General features: G+C 46.4%; 1 protein-coding gene across 8 annotated transcripts in view; it reads right to left on the reverse strand.

Annotated features, from left to right (window-relative positions):
• Nucleotides 1-24,215, reverse strand: part of UBAP2 (ubiquitin associated protein 2) — a 129,342-nt gene that overhangs the window by 63,225 nt on the left and 41,902 nt on the right. For all 8 annotated transcript variants that reach the window (XM_029059024.2, XM_029059023.2, XM_029059026.2 and 5 more), the window contains exons 2-6: nucleotides 23,946-24,085; nucleotides 17,819-17,896; nucleotides 11,729-11,839; nucleotides 2,684-2,834; nucleotides 1,437-1,514 (exon numbers count right to left, since the gene is read on the reverse strand). In XM_029059024.2, the coding sequence (XP_028914857.1) occupies nucleotides 1,437-1,514; nucleotides 2,684-2,834; nucleotides 11,729-11,839; nucleotides 17,819-17,896; nucleotides 23,946-24,044 (517 nt within the window). In that variant the 5' untranslated portion in view covers nucleotides 24,045-24,085. The remainder of the gene's footprint in view (nucleotides 1-1,436; nucleotides 1,515-2,683; nucleotides 2,835-11,728; nucleotides 11,840-17,818; nucleotides 17,897-23,945; nucleotides 24,086-24,215) is intronic.

A 24,215-nucleotide genomic window follows, 5' to 3' on the forward strand; every position in this document is an offset into this window, starting at 1 on the left:
GAGTGCAATTTGTACCTTGCATAAAGCAATGCATAGAACTTAATGCCCTTCGGCATATCACTTCCTGTCATCGCAGCCAGGTGTGCAGATATGTCCAAGCGAGGACCAAATTATAACACATTGCTTTATTGCTTGCATCTTTACGTCTACTGATTCCCCTAACAACTTTGTTGTTTGACTCCACCTAAGGGATGTCATGCTCGTAGTCCCCACCAGGCTACCCACAGCCAGAACACTGGAAGTGAGCCAGGACCAGGCTCTGGCTGGGGTCGGGGAGGAGGGTTGAAGGAAAATAAGCTAGACTAAAGATCCTGGCATTAACTCGACCCCTGACCCCATTTCTTGAGACTAACTCTTTTTAACATTAACTCGACCCCTAATCTGCTTCCTAAACTCTCTCAACAAAGGCAACCTCCAGCTTTCTGCTTATTGCATCCTGCCAAGGTGGAGGGATCCCCGGATTAGCGATCGGAGAGAAAGGAAAATTGGAGAAGAGAGAAACCGCACTGTCACCCCAAAATGCCAAAAACCGAGCAAACTATTTGGGAGTAATAGATTAGGGCATGCCCAGAAGGAGCTCGATATTACGGTCAACAGGGATAGTGTAAGAGGACGGGGAAATGAGACCCGGCTTGCCGCTCACCATTATTCTGAGGGAAGGCAGGGACAGCCCAAGGCCAGGGACCTCTTAGGCTGGGGATGCCCTTGCCGGTCCGGCTCGTTAAGGACGTGAATACCGGACAAGATTGATCACCTCATGGGAGGAAAACTCTATGCCTGGGTTGGACGGGGTACAGTTTTTGTTGTTGCTATAGCTGAATCTCTGATTTTCTGCTGACTCCTTGCTCTCTCAGTTTCAGTGATTGTTCCCTCGGCAGCCCCAACATACGAATCCTCTAATATCATCTTGGGTACCGAGTTGGCCACTTGGGATCCAATAAACTTTTACGTAGATGAAATGACTGCAATTATCCTAACGAATCTCTCTTCTGTCGCTGGAGAATTATTATAAATGCAAATGCTTGTTTAACTCTATTGTGTACATTGTGATCTTTGCGTCTCCATCTCACACGTTCAGAAACCAAGTAACCTCGGGTTTCACAACCCTATATCAAGACGCTGGTCTCTAAGGAGCCTGGTCTCAGGTGAGCGCTGGGACATTCAAAAGCACATTTTTGAGTGCACTCCTCCACACCAAAACCTTGAGAAAGTCTAGTTAGAATAATCACTCCCCTAGAAGACAATTATTATTTCAGAGGCAAGATCGGTCCTTCAAAAGCCAGGTTGTTTTCTTCCTCATAGCTTGTTCTTCTGAAAGCCGTGTACTAATTGTAGGACAACTTGTGACTTTTTTTTAATCCCGAACTCCCCCGAGAGCTACTCCCCCCCCCCCCCCCCCCCCGGGACTACTTCTAGCCCAGCTTCCTCAGCCTTACCTCTCCCACGGCCACGCTTGCCACGATCTGAGGGCCTCTCCCCTTGGTTGCTGTCCACTCCGTTCTCCTCGGCTCTGACTGAAAGAAAAAGAAGAGCAGAGAATTCCACTTTGCTTGTCAGGGCGTCGTGGGTACGTGATCTACTACTCAGCTTTCACAGTAAGAACTCGATTCATCGTCAGGGCATCGATGCACAAGGGAAGAACAAGATTCATACTCCAACTGGGGACCGAGAACTTGAGAAGAGTCCTTAGATCCTACTACTTCATATTAGAAAGAAAAGTGACAGAGAGATTCTACCAGAAAGAAACAGTCATTCCACCGCCTCATCAAAGGCTCTAAGCAGGCTATTTATGGTCTCCGTTCTTCTTGTAGGAGAACTTGTCTCTGGGTCTCTCAGTTCCCTCACCTGCAAAATTGGAATTCAATACCTTTTCTCTCCTACTTAAACTAAGAGCCCCATGTGGGACCTGATTATTTTGTATCGACCCTCGTGCTTAGTACAGTGCCTGACACAGAGTTAATGCTTAAAGGCCATGATTATTATCACTAATAATACTGCATGTGAAAGAGGCTTGGGAGATTAAAAGTAGGAACAGCAATGCAACTGTTCATTCTAGGTGGGGAGAGGAGGGAAGGTTAAGAGGGGCAGGAATTTTAAAGGAGGGTGAGAACTGGAAAAGCAGCGTGGCCTAGTGCAAAGACCATAGGCCTGGGAGTTGGAGGACCCGGGTTCTAATCCCAGCTCTAACAAATGCTTGCTGTGTGACCTTGGGAAAGTCACTTAACTTTTCTGTGCCTCAGTTTCCTCAACTGTAAAATGGGGATCAAAGCACCTGCTCTCCCTCCTACTAAGACTGTGAGGCCTACGCAGGACAGGAATTATGTCCAACTTAATCGCCTGTATCTCAGTACACAGAACAGTGTCTGACACAACACATCACCCTCTTGGAGTGGACACCTACTACTATCTTGACAGTGATCAGTCTAGATTTGTACTTAAAACTACATCTACCCATGACATTTTTTTAAGGTTCAGGAACCAAACCTGAGTCACTTCGGGTTTTAAAAAAGAATGGGAGGACTTAAAATATCCTTGTCTTCATGTCTGCACTAACATAAGCACAGTACCGCTGAGGTTTGCAAGTGCAAAAAAACCCTCCCCCCCAAAAAAAAAAACAACCAAAAAGCCACAGAACTCAATACAGGAACTTTGTCTTGGATGAAAGGCAGAGCTCCATGCTTACACTCGCGGGCACGACCGCTGCCTCTTCCCCGTCGATGGGTCCCGCCACGTCCACGGCTCGTCTCTCTGTCGCCCCTCTTCTCTCTGTTCTCTTTGTTCTCTGAGCTCTCTTTGCCCAGACTCCTCTTCTTTCCCACCGTCTCCCAGGATGTCTAGACGGAACGAAGCGGGAGACGCATTAGTTTGGCCACTCGTGAAAGACAACCCGCCGAAGAGCACGTGAGAGCCTGATGGGGTCGGCAGCCCTGAGGCCACAGCTGAGCGGAAAGCCAGCTCTGGTGAGAGTGAGCTATGGCCCTCCCGACTTTAGTCCTGGGTGAAGGCGGCACCCTGTCCAATGGGCAAACGCTTCTGGAAGTGCCATCATTCAGCATGTTTGGGAACCAGCATCGTTTCCAAGACCCCCTCTCAACTGCCAGTCAATCAATCCATGCCATCTATTGAGTGCCAAATGCATGCACTAACACTGGACGCTGGCTTGGGCGAGTACAACGGAGCTGGAAGATACATCCCCCGCCTGCAAGGGGCTGACGGTCTAGAGACCGAAGGCCTCCGATGCCCTTCCTATCGTGAATCATCCTCGGCAGCAGCAGCAATGGTATTCATTCAGTTCTTACTGTGTGCAGAGCACTGTGAGGGAGTGCAATTCAAGAGGGTTGGTAGACACGATCCCTGCCCACGAGGAGCTCAATCGTACTTTTCTTGAGAGGCTCGCTTCTCCCCTCCCCGTAATTTGCAGTCGGACTAGGGCAGTGACCAGGACACAGCAATGCCGACTGCCCTCGCACCCTCAACCTCATTTATTACTTAGATTGCATTTGCCGAGCGCTTACTACGTGACAAGAAGCGGCATGGCATAGTGGATAGAGAACGGGTCTGGGAGTCAGAGGTCAGGGGTTCTAATCCTGGCTCTGCCACTTGCCTGCTGTGACCTTGGGTAAGTCACCGTATGAAGCTCTGAGGGCAGAACATACCCATGTACAGTCTAAACTCTAAAATCCCACAAGCTTTTGGACCACATAATGCTCTCCTAAACTGACTGCAAGCCCACCAGGTGGACACCCACTTCCACATATATAAGCTTGGTACTTTGGTCTCAGATGTGTCTTAAGTTATCCAATTCTGCAAAGAAACTTTACCTATTAGGAGTGAAGTCTCCCGAACGGGAACAAGACAAGGGAGGGGTTGAGATTTCTCTGAAAACAGTGGTGGTGAGGAGTCGGATGGGTCGTGATATTTCCTTTCATCCTCTGCCTAAGGCACTGATTTTACCTGGTGGGATTTAATCCAACCCTAGGACCAAGAGTTAAAAGGTTTTGCCTTAAAAAAGAACATCTAAATAACTACTACCTGTACCAGTGTGGGAAAGGAACGGCAGTTACATAAAGCCTAATTTCACTGTACCCCTAAATCCTTATTTTGGTCACGTTTCACCTATTTCTCTCCAAAGACTCTGATTCACTTTTCTTCCCCTATTTGCTCTCTGTTTCAGAGCAGCAACTGAACCAAGAGGTTCAAAGCCATAAAAAGTCCACAGAGATGCCAGGATTGTCCCGGCTATGGGGAGAGGAGAATTGTAATGAAAACAGAAGAAGAAATCACAACCTGCTGGCATTAGATTCAGACTGAGGTCTGATGCATAATCAATCAATAGTATTTACTAAGTGCTTACTATTTGCGGAGCGCTGTCCTGAGACCTTGAGAGAATACAACAGTTAGTATACATAATCTCTGCCTTCAAGACACTAAAACGTAGCAAGAAGGGACCCTATATTACATTACAGATAAGGGGAAGCAACAGAGTTTAAAGATAAGGTACATAGGTGCTGTGTGGGGGTAGGGGAGGAGGGAGAGAAGAGGAGAGGAGAGAAGAATGACAGGATATCTGTTGGGCTTTTCCTGTTGTCATAAAGCTAATGGAAAGTGGAGAAATCCTGGAATTAAAAAGGGCCGAGAGGCTTTGCCTCCACACTGGACAGCAGTTGTTGAATTATGACCACAATATGGTAAGATGTGTCTATGGTACTCATTCCCACTGGCTCCGGCTTTCATTGTGTATGTTTTTATGGTATTTATAAAGTGCTTACTGTGTGCAAGACATTGTACTAAGCACTTGGGAAAGGACAACACAACATTCCCTGCCCACAACGAGCTCATTGTCCAGAGAGGGGAGACAGACATCAATACAAATAAATATAATTACAGATATATACATAAGTGCTATGGGGCTGGGGCAACGGGAGCAATGAAGAAAAGTGGGGCTTGGTCTGGGAAGGCCTCTTGGAGATGTGCCTTCAATAAGGCTTTGAAGAGGGGGAGGGTCATTTTCTGTCGGATTTGAAGAGGGAGGGTGTTTCAGATTAGAGGCAGGACGTGGGCCAGGGGTTGGCTGCAGAGACAGGTGAGATCGAGGCAAGGTGAGAAGGTTAGCACTAGAGGAGCGAGGCATGTTGGTTATCTGTAGGCTATTTCCCAGAGCTTAGTACAGTAGTCTGCACACAAAAAGTGCTTAATGAATATAATGCTACTATGGGTAGGTGATGGGGAAGTGCTACAGTGGCAGGTGGCGGGGGGCACGCGGGGGAGCGGGTGACTATTTTAAATCGTGAGCTGACTTTCTCTGTCCACAAGGGGACAGGATTTCTTTTTAAATCTTGTCATGAGAATGAGTGATCTAGTGGAAAGAGCACAGGCCTGGGTTTTAATCCCGGCTCCACCACTTGAGTGCTGGGAGACCTTGGGCAGTCGCTTTGACTTCTCTGTGCCTCAGTTACCTCACCTGTAAAATGAGGATTAAGACTGTGAACCCTATGTGGGACAAGGAAAGTGACCGGTCTGATTAGCTGGTTTACAGACTGTCCATGTTCTATACTATATGCTCGTTGTGGGCAGGGAACCTATCAACCCTTTTGTACTCGCCCAAGTGTTCAGTTCAGTGCTCTGCATACAATAAGCACTCAATAAATATGATTTACTGGTTGGCACGAGAGGTAGTGGGATGTTACATCTGTTTGTGATTATCAACCCCAGCGCTTAGTACAGTCAGCGAAACACAGTAAGCGCTTAACAGATAGCATAAAAAAAAGCCACAAGAGATATTTTACTTGGATACAGACAACCCCCCGATCAGCAACTCTGTTTTAGGCCGAGAAGTTCCCAACCACTGAAAATGCTTTTTGGCAAAAATAGTACAGTACTAAAGAAAACCTCGAGCACGTGCCCGGTTAAACAACTCCGAGGTCGCGTCCGAATACCACCTCCGTTTTCCAATCAAGGCTATGGCTCCAAACGAGACCGCTAGCTGACGTGTCTGTGAGCAGATGGCTCGGTGTGGCACGAGAGATGGCACCTCGCGTCATGCCGTGTCGTCCTCTTAGCTCTCAAGCTGAGGGGTAGAGGTCAGAGGGGAAGACTACACCCCGAGGAGTCCTCGCAACAGCACACTCGAGCTTTCACCAATCCCCAGCCCGCTCCAAATGACTGGGCTACCCACCTCCTCGACTCTATCCTGAGCTAAACAACACAGTCTGCTAAAAATAGATGGTGCCCTGAGGGACACCGTGCTGATAATTACTCTCGAGGCTATTTTTTTCCACCCCAACGAGCTGGAGTCCACTGAGGTCTGAGGTTCAGGCGAGGTCATAGTTTTCATGTGAGAAAATTTGAAGGGCCAATCTTTACAAGATCGGCCTACGCATGATCCAGATCTGCAGGCACGGACTTTCCATTTACACGTCCTAACCAATCCACCCGACGCAGCACGCTCTTGTTTGCCTCAGAGGACACGAAGAACACTTAAATGACGTTAGTGGGCTACGATTTGTTAACTTTCACTGCTTATCTTAAATCTCTTGCTCCCGGCAGGCTGAACTCCGATTTCTGCTATCCACTCTGCAAAACCGAAACGAATCGCATTTTTGTGCATCTGTGCATGGTAAGCACATATTTTTTTATTTTTTATTTTTTAAAAAAAAAAAGATACCTTATTAAGCACTTACTACGTTTCAGGCACTATACTAAGCATTGGCTAGGGTAGATACAAGCCATGCTGCTTCCCTGGATTTTTTATACGAGGTACACCAAAGTCCTTTCAGAACTGGCCCTTGCCTTCTGAGGTGACTTTGAGACAAGGAGCTCGTGTTTTACCGACTCCACTGTTTTGTATTCCCCCAAGTGCTCAGTGCAGTGTTTTGTGCTAAGTGCTCAATAAATACCACTGACTGATTGATTCTGCTATTCAAAGGATAAGGAATAGGCGAAGCAGGTCAGAGGAAATCAAAAAGAGTGGGCCCATACTTGAAAGATTTCGACTACGGTTTTCAAATTTGCTCTCCCCTCAAATCTCACAGCCGGATACTCAAGTCCACAGCCCTCGTTTGCCTAATCTAAGAGGGATAATAAACCCCGGCCTTTAAAAAAAACAAAACAAAGCAGCTTAAGTTTAGAATGCAGTGACTAGGGAGATTCTCTGGGTCCTTGCCCAAGACCCACCCAAGGCCAATCCTTCACTGAGCCTGTGGGTAAGGGAACTCTGATTCAACAGCTCATATTATCAAGGCCAACTGGGTAATTAAAATGCTTCTTTCTTTCCAACGTGACAGATTCCCAAACCTCCTCATAAAAAGAAGGCCACGGTTCCAGGAGAGGTGAAGGCCTTTGAGAACCAGCATGGTCTAGTGAAAACAGCACAGGCCTGGGAGCCACGGGACCTAAATTCTAATCTCGGCTCTGCCAGCCGCTTGCTGGGTGACCGTGGGCAAGCCACTTCACTTCTCTGTGCCTTGGGTACCTCACCTGCAAAATGAGGATTAAATCTTCCTCCAATTTAGACTGTAAGGCACATGTGGGAAAAGGACTGGGTCCTAACTGATATACTAGTATCAGCGCTTAGTACAGTACTCTGCACACAGTAATCACTCAATAAATACATTTAAATGAATGAACCCCAGTCTTTGACACACAGTAAACGCTTAACAAATCCCATTTGAAAAACAAGCTTGTTTCAGGAAGGGAGAAAATTCATTTGAGGAAGGGATGAGAACCGCCCAACTCCCCAAGGCGGGGACTCCCGATGGCCCCTTGTCCAACTTCTCCCTCCAGGAGGGCGAGTGCAGAACTGGTCCTCCTCCATCACAGCGCCACGGCTGGCTGCCCGGGAGTGAAGCAGACCGGCCTAAAAGCCACTGAGCATTCCACACATGAGACTCCCCACAGCCGCAAGGGCAAAGGGTTTCTGGCAATTTTTACAAAATTGTACGGCCGAGGCTGGGACACTTGTACCCATAACGAAGAGCCTAAAAACTCCTCTCTTCTCGTCGCGGTGTCCAAATGCTCTTAGAGGCTTTTCCACACTCCTCGTCTTGTGCATCTGTGCTTTCTCCTTTTTTCACATTATCTGCTATTGGCTCACTCTTCTTTCCCATTCATTCTTAGGTTCGGAACCCAGAACCTTGTCTAATTCTCATCTGGGTATTCTTTTTCTCCCAGGGTTCAGGATGGTGTTTTGCACAGAGTTGGGGATTAATACTATTCCTTCTACTATATGACTTGGAGGAACATAGTGGCTGTGCTGTGGTGGACCCTGAATCACAAGGAGGGATTCTGCTCCTCTAGCCACAGCTTCCTACTTACTATGTTTATACTTTGGGTACGAGGTCCTAGTCCCTTGAGTCGTTTTAAGGTTTCTGTTTCATTATGTCCTAGTGTGTTTGCCTCCAGTCCTTCTCCTCGCACACCACCTCTAATCATATATTTTGAACTTCAAGCATCAGGGCTCATGTCTAATTCTCACCTGTATTCTCTTTCTCCACACTTAGGTAGTGCTCTGCATGCAGTAAGGGCTAAAAAAAATAGCATTATTACGACTCTTACTGTTATAGGTTACTGATCTGATCTGACAGGTGGATGTAAAACCATCCAAGATGTCCTTGGGACCTCCATCAGAAGGAGCAGTGTGGCCTAGTTTACAGAGCATGGCCCTGGGAGTCTGAGGACTGCAGTGTGACTTTGGCAAGTCACTCTGATTTTCTGGGCCTCAGTTCCCTCACCTGCAAAATGGGGTTTAAGACTCTGAGCCCCTGTGGGAACGGAACGGTGTCTAGCCTGATTAGCCTGTATCTGCCCCAGTGCTCAGTACAGTGACTGGCACATAGTAAGTGCTTAACAGGTATCACTAAAAACTACAAATAAAGCCTAAAAAAAAAAAAAAAGGAATACCTATTGTAGGGGTGTGGGTTGGCTCTCAGTCTCCATGGGAGTAGAAAGGCTGCTGTTTTGCCCCAGTGCCACCTTTCACTTGACTGAGCAGATTCACACTTATACCCTGAAATCAAAGGTGGCAGAGCCTAAATTCCTAGGGCAAAAATGGGGAAGTTCCCACAGCACACCAGCTGGAAACACTGACCATCACAGGGAACAAGAGGCATAATTATCACCCCAGGGAAAAGGGAATTTTGACTTATGACTATCAGGCATGGGCTTGGACCTTGTGACTAGTAGAATGCAACATTTCAATTGAAAAGTGGAGTCAAAAGGGGAAGCATGACCCGAGGAACAAATAATCCCCCAAACAAATGAGAAAACAGTTCATCCTTTTGGTTTTAAATATGGAGTTCTTTGTGTCTGGGAATACGCAGCTTTCTGCTTACCATGCACATAATGGATTTCATTATCCCAAATGGAAGAGTGAGAAACCTAGCAACTAGGCCTCTGGTGAGGGTGCGGTAGGAGGGAGAGGAAGGTGGAAATGTGAAGGGGGGGGGGGGGGGCGGGCAGCGGTGGGTACCCTTTGCTCTTGAGAGATGGGGAGAAAGACAGTAATATAAATTATGAAGATGCTGTGCTATGGGTCTGGGCGAGGGGAGAGAGAATTAAGGGAGCAAATCAGGGTAAAGCAGAAGGGAGTGGGAGAAGAGGAAATGAGGGGTTAGTCAGGGAAGGCCTCTTGGAGGAGATGTGCCTTCGATAATGCTTTGAAGATGGGAACGGTGCCTGTTGGCTAGGAAGAGGAAGGTGTTCTAGGCCAGATGCAGAACATCAACCGTGTTATATTGTCCCCTCCCAAGGGCTGAGTACAGTGCTCTGCGCATGGTAAGCACTCAATAAATACTGTTGATTGACTAATTTACTAGAACCATGAACAAGACTCACCCATCAGATCAAGGACAGTTCTGCCTGGAGCAATGAGGAGCCTAGGGTCTGCCCCCACCGGGGAGTAATGAACTGTCCCATTTTTCTATTTTACTTCATGAATCTCTGCATTTATCAGCAGTTATCGGGACATTCCTACTGACTTGAATCTACGCCTGTGCTCCATCCCCACCTCCTTTAGCTTGTGGGTCCCTCGGGGGCCGGGGACCAGGCAAATTCATTCATTCAATAGTCTTTATTGAGCGCTTACTATGTGCAGAGCACTGTACTAAGCGCTTGGAATGAACAAGTCAGCAACAGATAGAGACAGTCCCTGCCATTTGACGGGCTTACAGTCTAATCGGGGGAGGCAGACAAGAACAATGGCAATAAATAGAGTCAAGGGGAAGAACATCTCGTAAAAACAATATGCAACTAAATAGAATCAAGGCGATGTATATTTCATTAACAAAATAAATAGGGTAATGAAAATATATACAGTTGAGCAGACGTCAGTGTCCACGCCTCTGCCCCGGCACACACTCATCACAGCTCTCTGCACGCCGGATGCTTCAGATGACAAGATGGTCCCAAACACCAAGTGGAGATCGGCCCTGAATTTGATTTATTCCTCCCTTGCGGAAGAGCCACAAAACACAGTGGGCTCCCTGAATTTCACTTCAAAGGCTCCAAGGTAATATACAAGGTTGAATTCCAGTTAACCGAACCTACTCGGAACCGCCACTGATCCCGCTTCTAAGATGACTTAGTGGATTCTCCCAGAGAGAAATTTAGCCAACAGCATATTTTGCTTAAAAAAAAAAAGTTAGTTGGAGGCTTTTTCCTCGTTTCCCTCCCTGGAATCTCACCAAAGCCTATCGCCGATTGACTATTTAGCTGAATAAACTTGACAATCTAGTTGTCAGAGTCGCCCATTTCCCTATTTGGCCAAATTTTCCTGTTTGTGGCCAAACTGCAAGCCCCTCTAAGTATTTTGCCTTCGAGGACTTTTTACAAATGCCACTAGCCTCAAAGCCTTGACTCAGCCAAAAAAGTGACCACATCTGGGATTTAGACACTAAATACAGAAGCCCAGGAGAGCCCCAGGGTGAAGAGCCCACCATCTCTTTAGCTTTGTCTAAATTTTGACCTTCTTGGTCAGCTTGCTGGACTGTTAGGTTGCCAAGCCACTTCATGGACTAGTGTGGGGACACTGCTAAATCTGCTCTTTAAAAAGTAAGGAAGACAAGCATCTGCCTGAGATGCTTGGGATTTAGTCCTTCCAGGAAGCTTGTGCCTTCTGCCTGCAAATTCTCCCAGAATTATTGCCCCTTGCGGAGTTGCTACAGCATTAGACACTTGATTGCTATCAGCCTAGGACTTGAAAGGGGCACGCCATTCTTACTTTACCGGCTGCTGAGATGTTATGGGGACGCCCAAGATTCTATGGTTGCTGTCTACAAAGCTGGACTAAGTCAATTCTTTCTATTATTTAAGGCTGATCCGCAACACTTGCTATATGCCCAGGCGAGTTTGTGTTGGGGGGCTAGGGTGCTGGGGAGAAGGAGGGAGAGGCTTAGCACGGCCTAGTGGAAAGCGCATGCACTGGTAGGGCATGGGTCACAGGACCTAGGTTCTCAACCTGGCTCTGCTGCTTACCTGCTTGGGAACGTTGCTTGAACTCTCTGTGCCTCAGTTTTCCCCATCTATACAATGGGAATTAAAACCTACTCCCTTCTATTTAGACTGAAAGCCCCTTATAGGACAGAGACTGTGTCCAACTTGATTCTGTTGTATCTACCCCAGCATTTAGTATATGCCTCAACGGACAGGAAGCATCAAATACTATTCTTATTAACTAGACAATAAATGATCACTTGGCACTCCAAACTGAAGTATTTCTGAGGTGAATTCTTACCGTGTCAGAATTCCCTTCCAGCAATATGTTGATGGCTCTGTTCACATCACCATTACAGTCATGGAGGGCCACTAGGCACTCATCCTGGTTTTTCCCCGTCACCTCCATAAGCTGTTGAGACATTACAGAACAAAAATATTCTTAGAAAGGAATACTCAGTACCAGCTTCCAGACTCTTCCCTGCCATGCCATCCCGAGACGTGGAGTTATGAGGAATTGGAACAGGGGTTTTCAGAGTAATCACCTCTCATTTATTAGCCAAAAAGCTGCGTGAACCATCGGCACACAGGTGGTAGTTGAAGCCATGTGAGCGAATGATTTCTCCAGAGGGGTGGGTGTACAAGGGGAACAGAAGGGGACCCAGAACTGAAACTCAAGGAACCCCTGGTTCCTCTGCCTTGTTCACCCCTTCCCTCTCACCATCATCATCAAGGATGTTATTTATTGTGTGCAGAGCACTTGGAGATTACAGTTCAATAAAACCGGCAGACACAGACCCTGTTCACAACAAGCAAAATTCCTCCATGACCACCCCTCACTGCTCAGCAGCATCTCTACTTCTTCTTCACTGCCCATACCAATTTCAGCTCCCAGGCTACACCTTCCCCCAAACCCTCACCTCTTCCCATTAGGGACGTTCTAACTCCGTGAACTCAATCCCCAAGGTCTAGCCTGCTTCACTCTGCTAATAAGCCTCTTCCTCCTCATCTCCCAGAGTCCCCCTGCTGTGCTCAACTCAATAGCCCTATCCCTATCTATAATGTAATTTCTGTCATTTATTTTTTTATCCACATTAATTTCTGTCTCACCCTCTAGATTGTAAGCTCGCTGTGTGCAGGGAATATGTCTGTTTATTATTATAGTGCACTCTCCCAAGTGCTTAGTATAGTGCTTTGCACACAGTAAGTGCTCAATAAATACAATTAAATGAACGATAAGCCCCCATGATACAACGGACACTGTCTCCATGACTCGCTTCTCCCTCAGGTGAAAGCAAGTATCTGGTTCAAACCCCCTAAAAAAGAAAAAAAAAAAAAGGAAGACAATCACAGAGGCCAACCCAACCAAAATTATTTCCCCTTTTTGTTTGCCTCAGTGTTACAAACTCCCCGAAGCAGGGCGGCGATTTTTAACACAAGCAGTCCAGAAGGTCAATGGGTGGTGTAAGAAAATGAACAGGACTCATCTGGCATCTGAACTTGGCCTTCGGTGAATGAAGGAGGAAACACAGTTCGAGCAGTTCTATTTTTAAAATCAGGGTTTAAATTTGAAGCCTACACATATTCTGCAGGAATCTCACACCATTTTTAAAAGGCAACTCCAGTCCCTTTTCGGCATTTTTGACAAGATTTCCTGAAAAGCAGCCAAATGCTAAATCTACTTTCTTTACACAGATCAGTGGTTTCCACGCACGCTGCCCAAAAACCTAGCCTAACGCTCATTCCCTCCTAAACTCAGGGAAGCACTAGAGAATCCAACGGAAGACACTTGACTGGACATACCTAAAGATAAAATGGTTTAAAATCTCATGTCTGAGAACCAAATGCGACAGAATCACTCCACTTTAATAAAGGTTATGGTTGAGCAGGAGCACCAACAAATCACGGAAGCAAATCTGCTGTCACTTCCAAACGGGGCCCCCTAACAGGTCGGCACTTTAAACCTCAAAAGTAGAAGCCCGAGGACTTGTTCCTCCCAAAGCTTGCACTTTGGTTCTTAAGACCCACCCTGAAGTAACCAGAGGGAAGGTCCTAAGGGGTCCTGAGGCGGCCATCAAGCCTCCCCCCATTCTAGTATATTTCAGGAGAAGTAGCGTGGCCTAGTGGAAAGAGCCCGGGTCTGAGATTCAGAGGACCTGGATTTTAATCCCAGCTCTGCCAACTGCTTGCCCTGTCACCTTGGAGGGGTCACGTGGCTTCTCTGTGACTCAGTTTCGTAAACCGGAGATTCAATACCTGTTCTCCCTCCTGCTAAGACTGTAAGTCCCATGTACCAGATGGTAAGCACTTGACAAAGGCAAAAAGACACCAGAGGAAATGGACTGGAAGGCTACAGTCAAGGTGATGTCCTTTTCCAAGCTGAAACACAATATGCACACTGCAACTAAGGGGCCAAAAATATCATCAGTAATTCTATGAGCAGTGGGGTGATTGTCCCAGAACATAGCGAAGTTGGATTCTATTCCAAGAAAACCACAACAATTAGCATCCTAAGCAAGCAGCGGTAGAAAGCTGCATGTTCAGATGGAGCGGCTGATAAAAACGCCACTCCTCCCACTCCCTTTGCCAAGATGGAGTTATTCCGGGAGAAGCCAACGGATGGAATCTCCCATGAGGAATGACGGATGAGCCCTGGTCCTGAGGCTTCGGAATTGATTTTCTAGACTGTAAGCCCGATGTAGGCAGGGGTTGTCTCTCTCTACTGCTGAATTGTACTTTCCAAGCATTCAGTACAGTACTCTGCACACAATAAGTGCTCAATAAATACGACTGAATGAATGAATTTTAGGCCTAATAGTTTATGCAGTGTCATCTGTGCTCTGGAGCATGCCGCATAATGAGCAAGAAGCCAGGTTTTTGGGGAGGCAGAGAGGGGAGAAGAGGGTAGATGTAATCTCTGTTCACGACAGCCTGCAGATTTGGGGCAAGAACCAAGCCTCCTGAGTCCCAGAGCCATGCTCCATTAATTCATTCATTCTTTCATTCAATCGTATTTATTGAGTGCTTACTATGTGCAGGGCACTGTACTAAGTGTTTGGGAGAGAACACTATGACAATAAACGCATTCCCTGCCCACAACGAGCTTGCAAGTCTAGAGGCAGGGAGACAGGCATCAATATAAATCAAATTGCAGATATGTAATTTATACATCTAGACAGTAGACGTAATTTATACATTTACCGGACCAACATAAGGCGACTACAGGATCTACAACCCAGATATTTGGGTGAGGGGAGAGGGATGGTTGGGTATTTTATTTTTCAGTTCAGGATGAAGATGAGGCAGGGGATAATTTTTAAGTCACACGTTCTTATATAGCCAGACCCAGGAGGCAAACTGAACATGTTTGTTCTAGGAGAGGAAGAGACTAAATTAGTAGCCCCAAATTGTGAAGAGAAAAAGGCAGACTATCTACCAATTTTCCTGGCCTCATGGAAAGAGCACAGGTGTGGGAGTCACTGGACCTGGGTTCTAATCCCAGCTCTGCCCGTTGCCTGTGTGACCCAAGAACACTGTTCCTCAGAGTCCTCAACTGTCAAGTGGGAATTCAAAACCTGTTCTTCCTTCTGCCTAGACTACGAGCCCCAAGTGGGACAGGGACTGTGCCCTACCTGATTAACTTGTAACTACCCCAGTGCTAAGAACAGTGCGTGACATATAGTAAGCTCCTAACAAATACCTTAAAAAAAAGAGTAAATAGAAAAGGGGTAAAAGAGAATTAGGAGTACACCAACCAGCCAGAAGATTCAAGCAGTGCAACCTAAAAGCAGGCTGAGAAAAATCCAGAGCCAGAGCTGAGAAAGCTACAAGAGTTCTGACCCTCAACCCCACTTAGAAATCAAAACTAGGAATATTAAAGCCTATCCCTTCTAGTCAATGAGCAAACAAATAATTACATGGATCACATCAGATGGGGGAAAGGAGACCGGGGGGGGGGGGGCGGCGAATGGCTGTGGAAGCTACCTGAAACGTAAACATCTCCTGATCAGTCTAAAATCTGAGGAATAATAAAAGTTTTTTAATATGGGATTTTATTTTGTTGGGAAGGGTGGGAGACAGGATAGGAGGGGCTGTTAAAATAAGATAAAGGATGGGACAGAATTTTAAAAAAAAGTAACCGCAGCTGAGCAAGGTTCATATAGGAATTGGTGCCTTCAGGAAATTCATATTTCCAAGAACCGTGCCAAGGCTTCCAGGAAGTCATCCGAGGAACCGTCCAAAGACTTATTTCCCGGCCAAGCTGAAACAAGCCAAGGGTTTGAATGTGGACCCCCTTTCTACCATCAAGCTGTGTTCTTTCACTGAGGAGGGGGTGAGTGTAATCTGGAGAACAAAGCCATCATGTACTGTGTAGCACCAAACCTCCAATTCTTCAATTTCATCTTCCCCGTGGGCTAAGCAGAACAAGAGCAGCAGCTTATATTTAGGTTACACTAATCTCAGAAGAGCTTTACAATTTCTAAACGCTCTATAATAAGCAATCAATCTTTACCGTCAGGACAAGAGAATGGTAGTGTTCGTTTTCTTCAAGTAGGGCAACAACGGCCAAAATGTCAGCTCCCGCTCCACCATATCTCCCTTGCCCCCAAATTCTCCTGTCATGGGGAGGTTCAGCTTTCGTCGCATCTATCCCGGGCGATAAAAAAAACCAAGCTGCTTCCTCCTCACCCCCCTCCACCCCAATCCTCCAAAGTGTCCAGAGGCAACAAGAACTGGTGATGGGAGGGAGCGAAGGGAGATACTTCACTCTGCTGCCCAGATTATCTTTCTACAGAAACACACTCCCCTCCTCAAAAATCTCCAGTGGTTGCCTACCAAACAAAAACTTCACTATTGGCTTCAAGGCTCTCCAACACCTTGCCCCCTCCTACCTCACCTCCCTTCTCTCCTTCTCCAACCCAGCCGGCACACTCCACTCCTCTGGTGCTAACCTTCTCACTGTGCCTCATTCTCGCCTATCCTGTTGTCAAACCCTGGCCCACATCCTACCTCTCTCCTGGAATGCCCTCTCTCTTCAAATTTGCCAAATACTCACACTTCCCACCTTCAAAGCCCTACCGAAGCCTCACTTCCTCCAAGAGGCCCTCCCAGACTAAGCCCCTCATTTCCTCAGATCTCCCTCCCCTCCCCATGGCCCCAACGGGTTCCCTTTGCTCTACCCCGCCTCCCCGCCCCACAGCACTTGTGTATATATTTACATATCTACAATTATTTTTATTTATATTAAGGCCTATTTACTTGTTTTGATGTCTGTCTCCCCACTTTTAGACTGTAAACCCGGAGTGGGCAGGATTCGTCTCTACTGTACTTTCCTGCACTGTACTTCCCAAGCGTTTAGAATAGTGCTCTGCACACAGTAAGCACTCCATAAATATGACCAACTGATTGAATGAATGAATGTGTGTTTAGGTATTCAAAAGGGAGATCCTGATGAACCTAAGGTAAGAATTAAGAAGCAGAAGCTGAAGGAATACTTTCACCAAAGAACCACGGACTAGAGCAAAGGTGAAATTCAACCAACCAAGGGTATTTATGGAGCGCTTACTGTGTGCAGAGCACTGAACTAAGCGCCTGGGTGAGTATAAGACAATTCTCTATGTGCATAACGGGGAATTGGGAAGGGAGGGTATGGAAGGGCCAAGTGAAGAGCCCAGAGCCATAAGACAGAGGCTGCCCTTCAGCCACCAGACCAATGGCCAGGCCTTCTTGGAATGAGGATAGGAAACCAGAGGGACAACTGAAGCTGGCCAAAGATGGAGATCCTGAGAACTTCATGGGAAATACCACAATACAATAGCCACAATTAGTAGTAGTAATAGAAGAAGTAGTAGTAGAATGACCAGAACCTACGGAGCGGAGGAGAGAATGACCATGATCCGAGTACAATCTTCTAACCTTTAAAACGAAACCTCAATCACTGAAGTTCTGGAGAGCATTCCAGGGATTAACACCAAACACATCCCATCGGACCTCACCAAAGCTAAGAAGCTGTATTCTGAGAGAAAAACCTGAGGAGAAAAATCGTTCCCGTTTTGCCTGACTCCCTTTAGACGGAACTATTTCTTTTTTTCTAATCACTTCTTGTCTTTAAAGAAAAGGGGGGAGAACAGCACCTTGCTTGGTGACAGGAAGGTGGGGGAAGAGACCATTTGCCATAGCTGGTGTCAATCCAAAAGTGTTATTTAATAGTTTCACGATTTTAAATATAGGGGTTTAGGGAAGATGTTGGTGATTTTCATTGGTCATCACTTACCATCACTGCTCGTCTGTATTTTTTCCATTTTACGGCACCCAGACTTTGAGGGAACAAATTTGATACGCTAATGGGAAAGCACAAGATGAGCGGAGTACGATCTCTGCAAAAATTTACCTGTTTAACTTTGTCTTCAAACTCTGCGTCGTTCTTATCGTAGATCATTTGAGCAAGGCGAATCTGTTCGGCTGTTGCCTAGGAAATACACAGTGTCGTTTAAGCTTGCCGTAATAAAAATAAAAGGTTAAGGGTCAAAAACTTGCACTCGTGTCTGAGAATTCCAAACATTACATTAAGTGGTTATTCAGTAACTAAAACAGAAATGGACACTGATAAGCCATGTGTACCACTTCTACGGTATATCAAAAGAGAGGCCACAAAAATGGAACAAGTTAACCTAATTACAATGGTCACCTCTGATGAGCTACCGTGTGACCTTCATCTCCTCCAGCTACATGGCTGATCACCAGATATTTCCTCAAGAAACTGAATCCCATGTTGCCCTTTGGGTAAGGGGAGTAGATGGAGCAGAGAGAGAAGGGCAAGAAATCAGCCTGTGGATGGCAGAGGTGGTAACAGAAACCCCAAATTTTCTACCTAAGCAAAACTTGGTTGTTTGGCAAGGAGGCCATCGCAGCCAGCCTAGAATGGACCAAAGAGAGATGTGGCCAATCACTTAGCTGTCATTTTTCCAAAAATCACCATCATTCAGGGCAGCAGGTACCAGACACTCAAAGGGTGAACTCACACAACTGCCCCACTTTTTGCCTGATTTTTACAATTCAGAAACAGGGGAGGGGCTATTATGCAGGGAGTCAGGTTATCCAATAGAGAGGACAATAACAAAAGAGAAGAGAAGGAAGAGAAAGGGAAAGAAGGGCTTGCGAATGTCTCTCCACTATTGTACTTTTCCAAGTGCTGCTTTTACCAGGCACTCGATGAACAAGGGTAACCTCGGCTCCCTTTTCTCCCTACCCTGGGTTTTAAAGAAGAAACTCCTCTACCGGGATTACCCTGTTCCAAACCTTCTCCTGCCGACACCTTAAAATAACCAAAATAAAGGGCCAGAAGATATTTTATTTCCTCCTCAAAACTCAGGGTCGGGGGCAAATTGGGCAGGGAAGGCAAATATTCACGACCTGAACTATTCTTAAGCAATGTGGTCTAGAAGAAAGGGCACAGAACTGGATTCTAATCCCAGCTCTGCCACTTGCCTGCTGTATGACCTGGGGAAAGTCACGGTGACTTCTCTGTGCCTCAGTTTTCTCCTCTGTAAAATGGGGAGAAGATATTCTCCCTCCTGCTTCAAAATGTTAGACCCATGTGAGCCAGGGGCTGGGGCCAAGCAGTGTGGCTTAGTAGCAAGAGCACGCACTTGGGAGTCAGAGGTTGTGGGTTCTAATCCCGGCCCCGCCACTTTTAAGCTGTGTGACTTTGGGCAAGTCACTTAACTTCTCTATGCCTCAGTTACCACATCTGGAAAATGGGGATTAAGACTGTGAGCCCCACTGTGGGTCAACCTCATTACCTTATATCTACCCCAGTGCTTAGAACAATGCTTGGCACATAGTAAATGCTTAACAAATACCATCATTATTATTATCAACAATAAATCCACAGTAGTTGAGAGCTTACTGTGTGCAGAGCACTGTATTAAGCTCTTGCGAGAGTACAATACAATAGAGTTGGTAGAGTCACGTTCCCTGCCCACGAGTTTACAGTCTATGAGACAAACATTAATATGAATAAATGATTTATAATCAAAATGTATATCCTATATTCATTCAATCGTATTTATTGAGTGCTTACTATGTGCAGATCACTGTACCAAGCATTTGAAATGTACAATTGGGCAACAGATAGAGACCATCCCTACCCAACGATGGGCTCACAGTCTAAACGGGGGAGACAGACAACAAAACAAAACAAGTAGTCACATGTAAATTCCATCAAGATAAACAGAATCATAGATCTATACACATCATTAACAAAATAAATAGAGCAATAAATAATATATAAAAATATGCACAAGTGATGTGGGGAGGGGAAGGGGGAAGAGCAGAGGGAGGGAGTCGGGGGAATGGGGAGGGGAGGAGGAGCAGAGGGCAAGGGAGGGCTCAGTCTGGGAAGGCCCCCTGGAGAAGTTGAGCTCTCAGTAGGGCTTTGAAGAGGGGAAGAGAGTTAGAGGTTTGCAGTTAGGCTTGCAAAAGATTTGCTGCCAATATCTACCCCAGTGTTTAGCACATAGTCGTGCTTACCAATTCCACAGTTATCATTTTTGCTATCATTTTTATTATTTGTACAGCTCAAGTCCTGCACAGGTTTCCTGCTCCGGGGAGAACAATCATTTACAAAACACCAGCTGCAGCAAATGCAATGAATGCACGAAATGTTGTCCACTAATCATATAGCCACGATACTCTTGCTGCACTGAATTATAGAAGCACCCTCCACTTGCTTCCACCCGCCTCAAAAAATACACCAAAGTAAACTCAATCAATCAGTCTTATTCTGACTTTATGGAAAATGGAAAGAAGAACAATCGGGGGGGGGGGGGGGGGGGGGGGGAATGTACAACACCAGAAATGGCTCAGGAAACCTTTGAAGATTCCAAATAGCCAGAGGGGAAAAAAAAGTCTTAGCGGCCTTAAGAAAAACATGTAACGGAACACAATCTGACTGCCCGATTTCGGGGTTCTTACTCAACTCTTCCAAATTTCCTGGCTGCCCGAAGGGAAAGCAAAAGCATCACAGCTTTATTTGTTTCCCCTAGTGTTAAATGAAGATTAACAATTTACTAGTTTCCCAGGAATCCTGAAAATAAATTATATTTTTTTCCAAGAAAAAATTATTGGTATCACTATGGTATTTGTTAAGCACTCACTATGTGACAAGTACTGTACTACGCGTTAGGGTAGATACAGGATAATTGTGTCCAAGGAGCTCACCATTTGCAGTTGAGCAAACACTGAGGCCCAGAGAAGTGAAGTGACTCACCCATGGTCACAAAGAAGGTAAATGACAGAGCCGGAATTAGAACCCAGGTCCTTTGACTCCCAAGCCCGTGCCCTTTCCAGTAGGCAGTACTGTACCTCTCACAAAACCTGGTCACTCTATCCTACACGGAGTCAAAAATCTCCCAAAATGCCGTGAGTCAACATGCTTAAGGAAAACCACCACGAACATGGGGGATCCACATCCACACGAAAATAATGCTAACTCTGTTAGAGCCTGGCTTTAGTGACATCATTCTGGGTTTACCTGTCCAGCCCAGAGGGGGAATCCAGTAACTGGTTGATCACCAAGACCGTTTCAGGTTCATTCCGGTGACACGACGGAACGTGGCAGCGCGTGGCCTGGTGGGTAGAGCACCGGCCTGGGAGTCAGAAGGACCTGCGTTCTAATCCCAGCTCTGCCCCTTGTCTGCTATGTGACTGTGGGCAAGGCACTTCTCTGGGCCTCAGTTACCTCATCTGTGAAATGGGGATTAAGACTGTGAGTTCCATGGGGGGCAGGGACTGTGTCCAACTTGATTAGGTTATATTCACTTGATTAGGTTACATCCCAGCACTTAGAACAATGCCTGACACATAGTAAACAACCACCATTTATAAAAAAAAAGGAGTACAGGCCTCCTGAACCACGGCCACAGAGGGTGGGGGCGTGGAGTTTCAGAAAGGGAAGAGAGTGCTGGAAATGAAGCTGGAAAGCCTTATGCTCTGCACAGGGTAAGCACTCAGTAAGTACCACTTATTGAAAAGCTAAAAAAAATCCTCCTGCCCCACCAAGGTAGGAGACAACCCCCACACCCCAACCAAAAAAACCAGCAAAAAGAAATATATGTGAGAATCAAGTTCCAAATGGAGATCAACAAATGACCCAAATGTATACATAATCTTTCTACCTTGTCGATCAATCAATTCTACTGACTGATCAAAAGGATTGATTACTGTGTGCAGGGTACTGTACTAAGATCTTGGGACAGCCCAATACACAGAGCTGGTAGACATGTTCTCTGCCCACGAGGAGCTCACGGTCTAGAGATCGGCCTCTATTACCCAAACTGTGTCCCTTTAATGACGTGGCTGGTGGGGCCCGTGGCCCTTTATATTCTTTCCTGGCTTTGTCATGGGGTATCCAGACTGTAAGCTCATTACGGGCAGGGAACAGTCACTGCTAATTCTGCTGTATTATACTCTCCCAAGCACTCAGTACAGTGCTCTGCACAAAGTAAATACTCAATAAATATCGCTGACTGATAGATTGTATCTGGATCCCTCCTTGACCCCCACTTTTCTTGAGACGACTTCTGGAACGGAGATCTGGGTTAATTACCGTGGGTACTTCAGGAGGAAAGAGGAGAAAAAAATCCGGAAACAACTACCTCAAAGCTGACAGCTACCTTCAAAACTGTCCCAGAAAATAGACTTCAGAGTCTATATGGGTTTGTCCAAATTTATATGCAAATTGGATGGGACCCTCAGGAAAATCCCAACAGAGATCTGTGCTTTAGAGGAAGGCTAGGGAACCTTCCAAAGTAACAAAGACTGAGAAAAATTCCAAGTGCCCTGACAACCTACCTGTTGGTCAAGAGACACACAAGCTGAGCTACCCTAATGGATCAATGGAATTTTTTGAGCGCATATTGTGTGCACAACACTGTACTAAGCGCTTGGGTTGGGAGGACCACAGAGTTGGCCTACTTGTTGTGGAGTGTCCCCTCGTTTTAGGAATTCTTTATGATCGGTCTTACAGTTAAACCTTGATATTTTGTGTAATTTACCCACACCCACTCTGGCTTATTAAGGGGAAAATCTTCAAACCTAATCTTTAAATAACACAAAGTGTACTTATTTATAGGATCTTTATTTCTTTTATGGTATCTGTTAAGCGCTTACTATGTGCCAGGCACTGTACTAAGTGCCGGGGTGGATAAGAGAGAATCAGGTTGAATATGGTCCATGTCCCACATGGAGGTCATAGCCTTAATCGCCATTTTATAGATGAGGTAGCTGAGGCCCAGAAATGAAGTGGCAGAGCTGGGATTAGAACCTAGGTCCTTCTGGCTCCCGGGCCTGTGCCCTATCCATCAGGCCATGCTGCTTCCCAATAAGATCCCAGCCTTCAGGGTGACAGCCCATCGAAATTTACCAGTGGTATTTTTTGAGCACTTACTTTGTACAGAGGACTGTACTGAGCACTTGGGAGAGGACAATACAATAGAATTAGTAGACTATAACGAGCTTACAGTCTAGACAGGGAAACAATATAAGTAATTTATAATGTCCAAAGATCACAGATCCAAGCGCATGGGTGATACAGAAGGGAGAGAGTCGGGAAAAAAAGCTTTACTGCACTCTCCCAAGCATTTAGGACAATGCACTCTGCACACAGTAAGTCACCAAACAAGTACCACTGATCGAACGCATCCCTGAGCAGTCAGGGGAGTGGAGTTGGGGGAAAAGATCAACCTGCTCAGGATCCTCCTTAAATTTGGCTGAAGAGTTCAGCGGGGAGAAAGAGTGCGCGCAGGAAGCTAAAATGAACCCCAAACATTGGGTACCTCTTCCCCCCTTACCACCCTGCACCCCCAAGTACATCAACAGTTTTAGAGGCTCGGCCTCCCCGGAAACCAAGGACAATGATAGTAATAATAATTATGGTATTTGTTAAGGGCTTACTATGTGTCTTGACACTGTTCTAAGTGCTGGCGGGGGGATACAAGGTAATCAGGTTGTTCTACGTGGGGCTCACAACTTAATCCCCATTTTACAGATGAAGTCCCTGAGGCCCAGAGAAGTGAAGCGACTTGCCCAAGGTCACAGAGCAGACAAGCGGCGGAGCCGGAATTAGAGCCCCCACCTCTGACTCTCAAGCCCGTACTCTTGCCACTAGGCCACGCTGCCTGGGGACCCACATGAGCTTCCACGACTTAAGAATAATAACTGTGTATTTGTTAAGCGCTATGTGGCAAGCACCGTACTAAGCGCTGGGGTAGATATGAGATCCTCAGGTCCCACTTGTGGCTCCCAGTCGAAGCAGGAGGGAGAACAGTCCCCATTCTGCAGAAGGGGGAACTGAGGCGCAGAGAAGGGAAGTGACAAGAACTGCCCGAGGCTGCCCGGCAGACAGGTGGCAGAGCGAGGATTAGAACGCAGGTCCCCAGGCCCAGGCTCCCTCCCCGGGAGCCACGCTGCGTCTCGCTTCCTTACCGTCAGGTGAGCAGGGGCTCCGCCCCACTTACCTGGACTACTTGTTTCTGTGGCTGTGTCGTCGGGGTGGTTGAAATCGGAGTTTTGTCCCGAGTGCCCCGGGAGCGTTCACTGCCCACCGACGTCATCATATACAGTATATACAAAACAGTGTATGTACAAAATAGAAAACCTGCAAGAGAAAGAAAGAGAGGACGTTATCACCCTGGGGTTCTGTTCCAAATCACTAGCCTTAGGGAAGGTGGGGAAGCTGGGAGGCCACTAGTGAGAAACAATGTTTTTCTGTGCTACATTTTCGAGGC

This window comes from Ornithorhynchus anatinus, chromosome 3 (assembly GCF_004115215.2).
Source record: "Ornithorhynchus anatinus isolate Pmale09 chromosome 3, mOrnAna1.pri.v4, whole genome shotgun sequence".
Lineage (NCBI taxonomy): Eukaryota > Metazoa > Chordata > Mammalia > Monotremata > Ornithorhynchidae > Ornithorhynchus > Ornithorhynchus anatinus.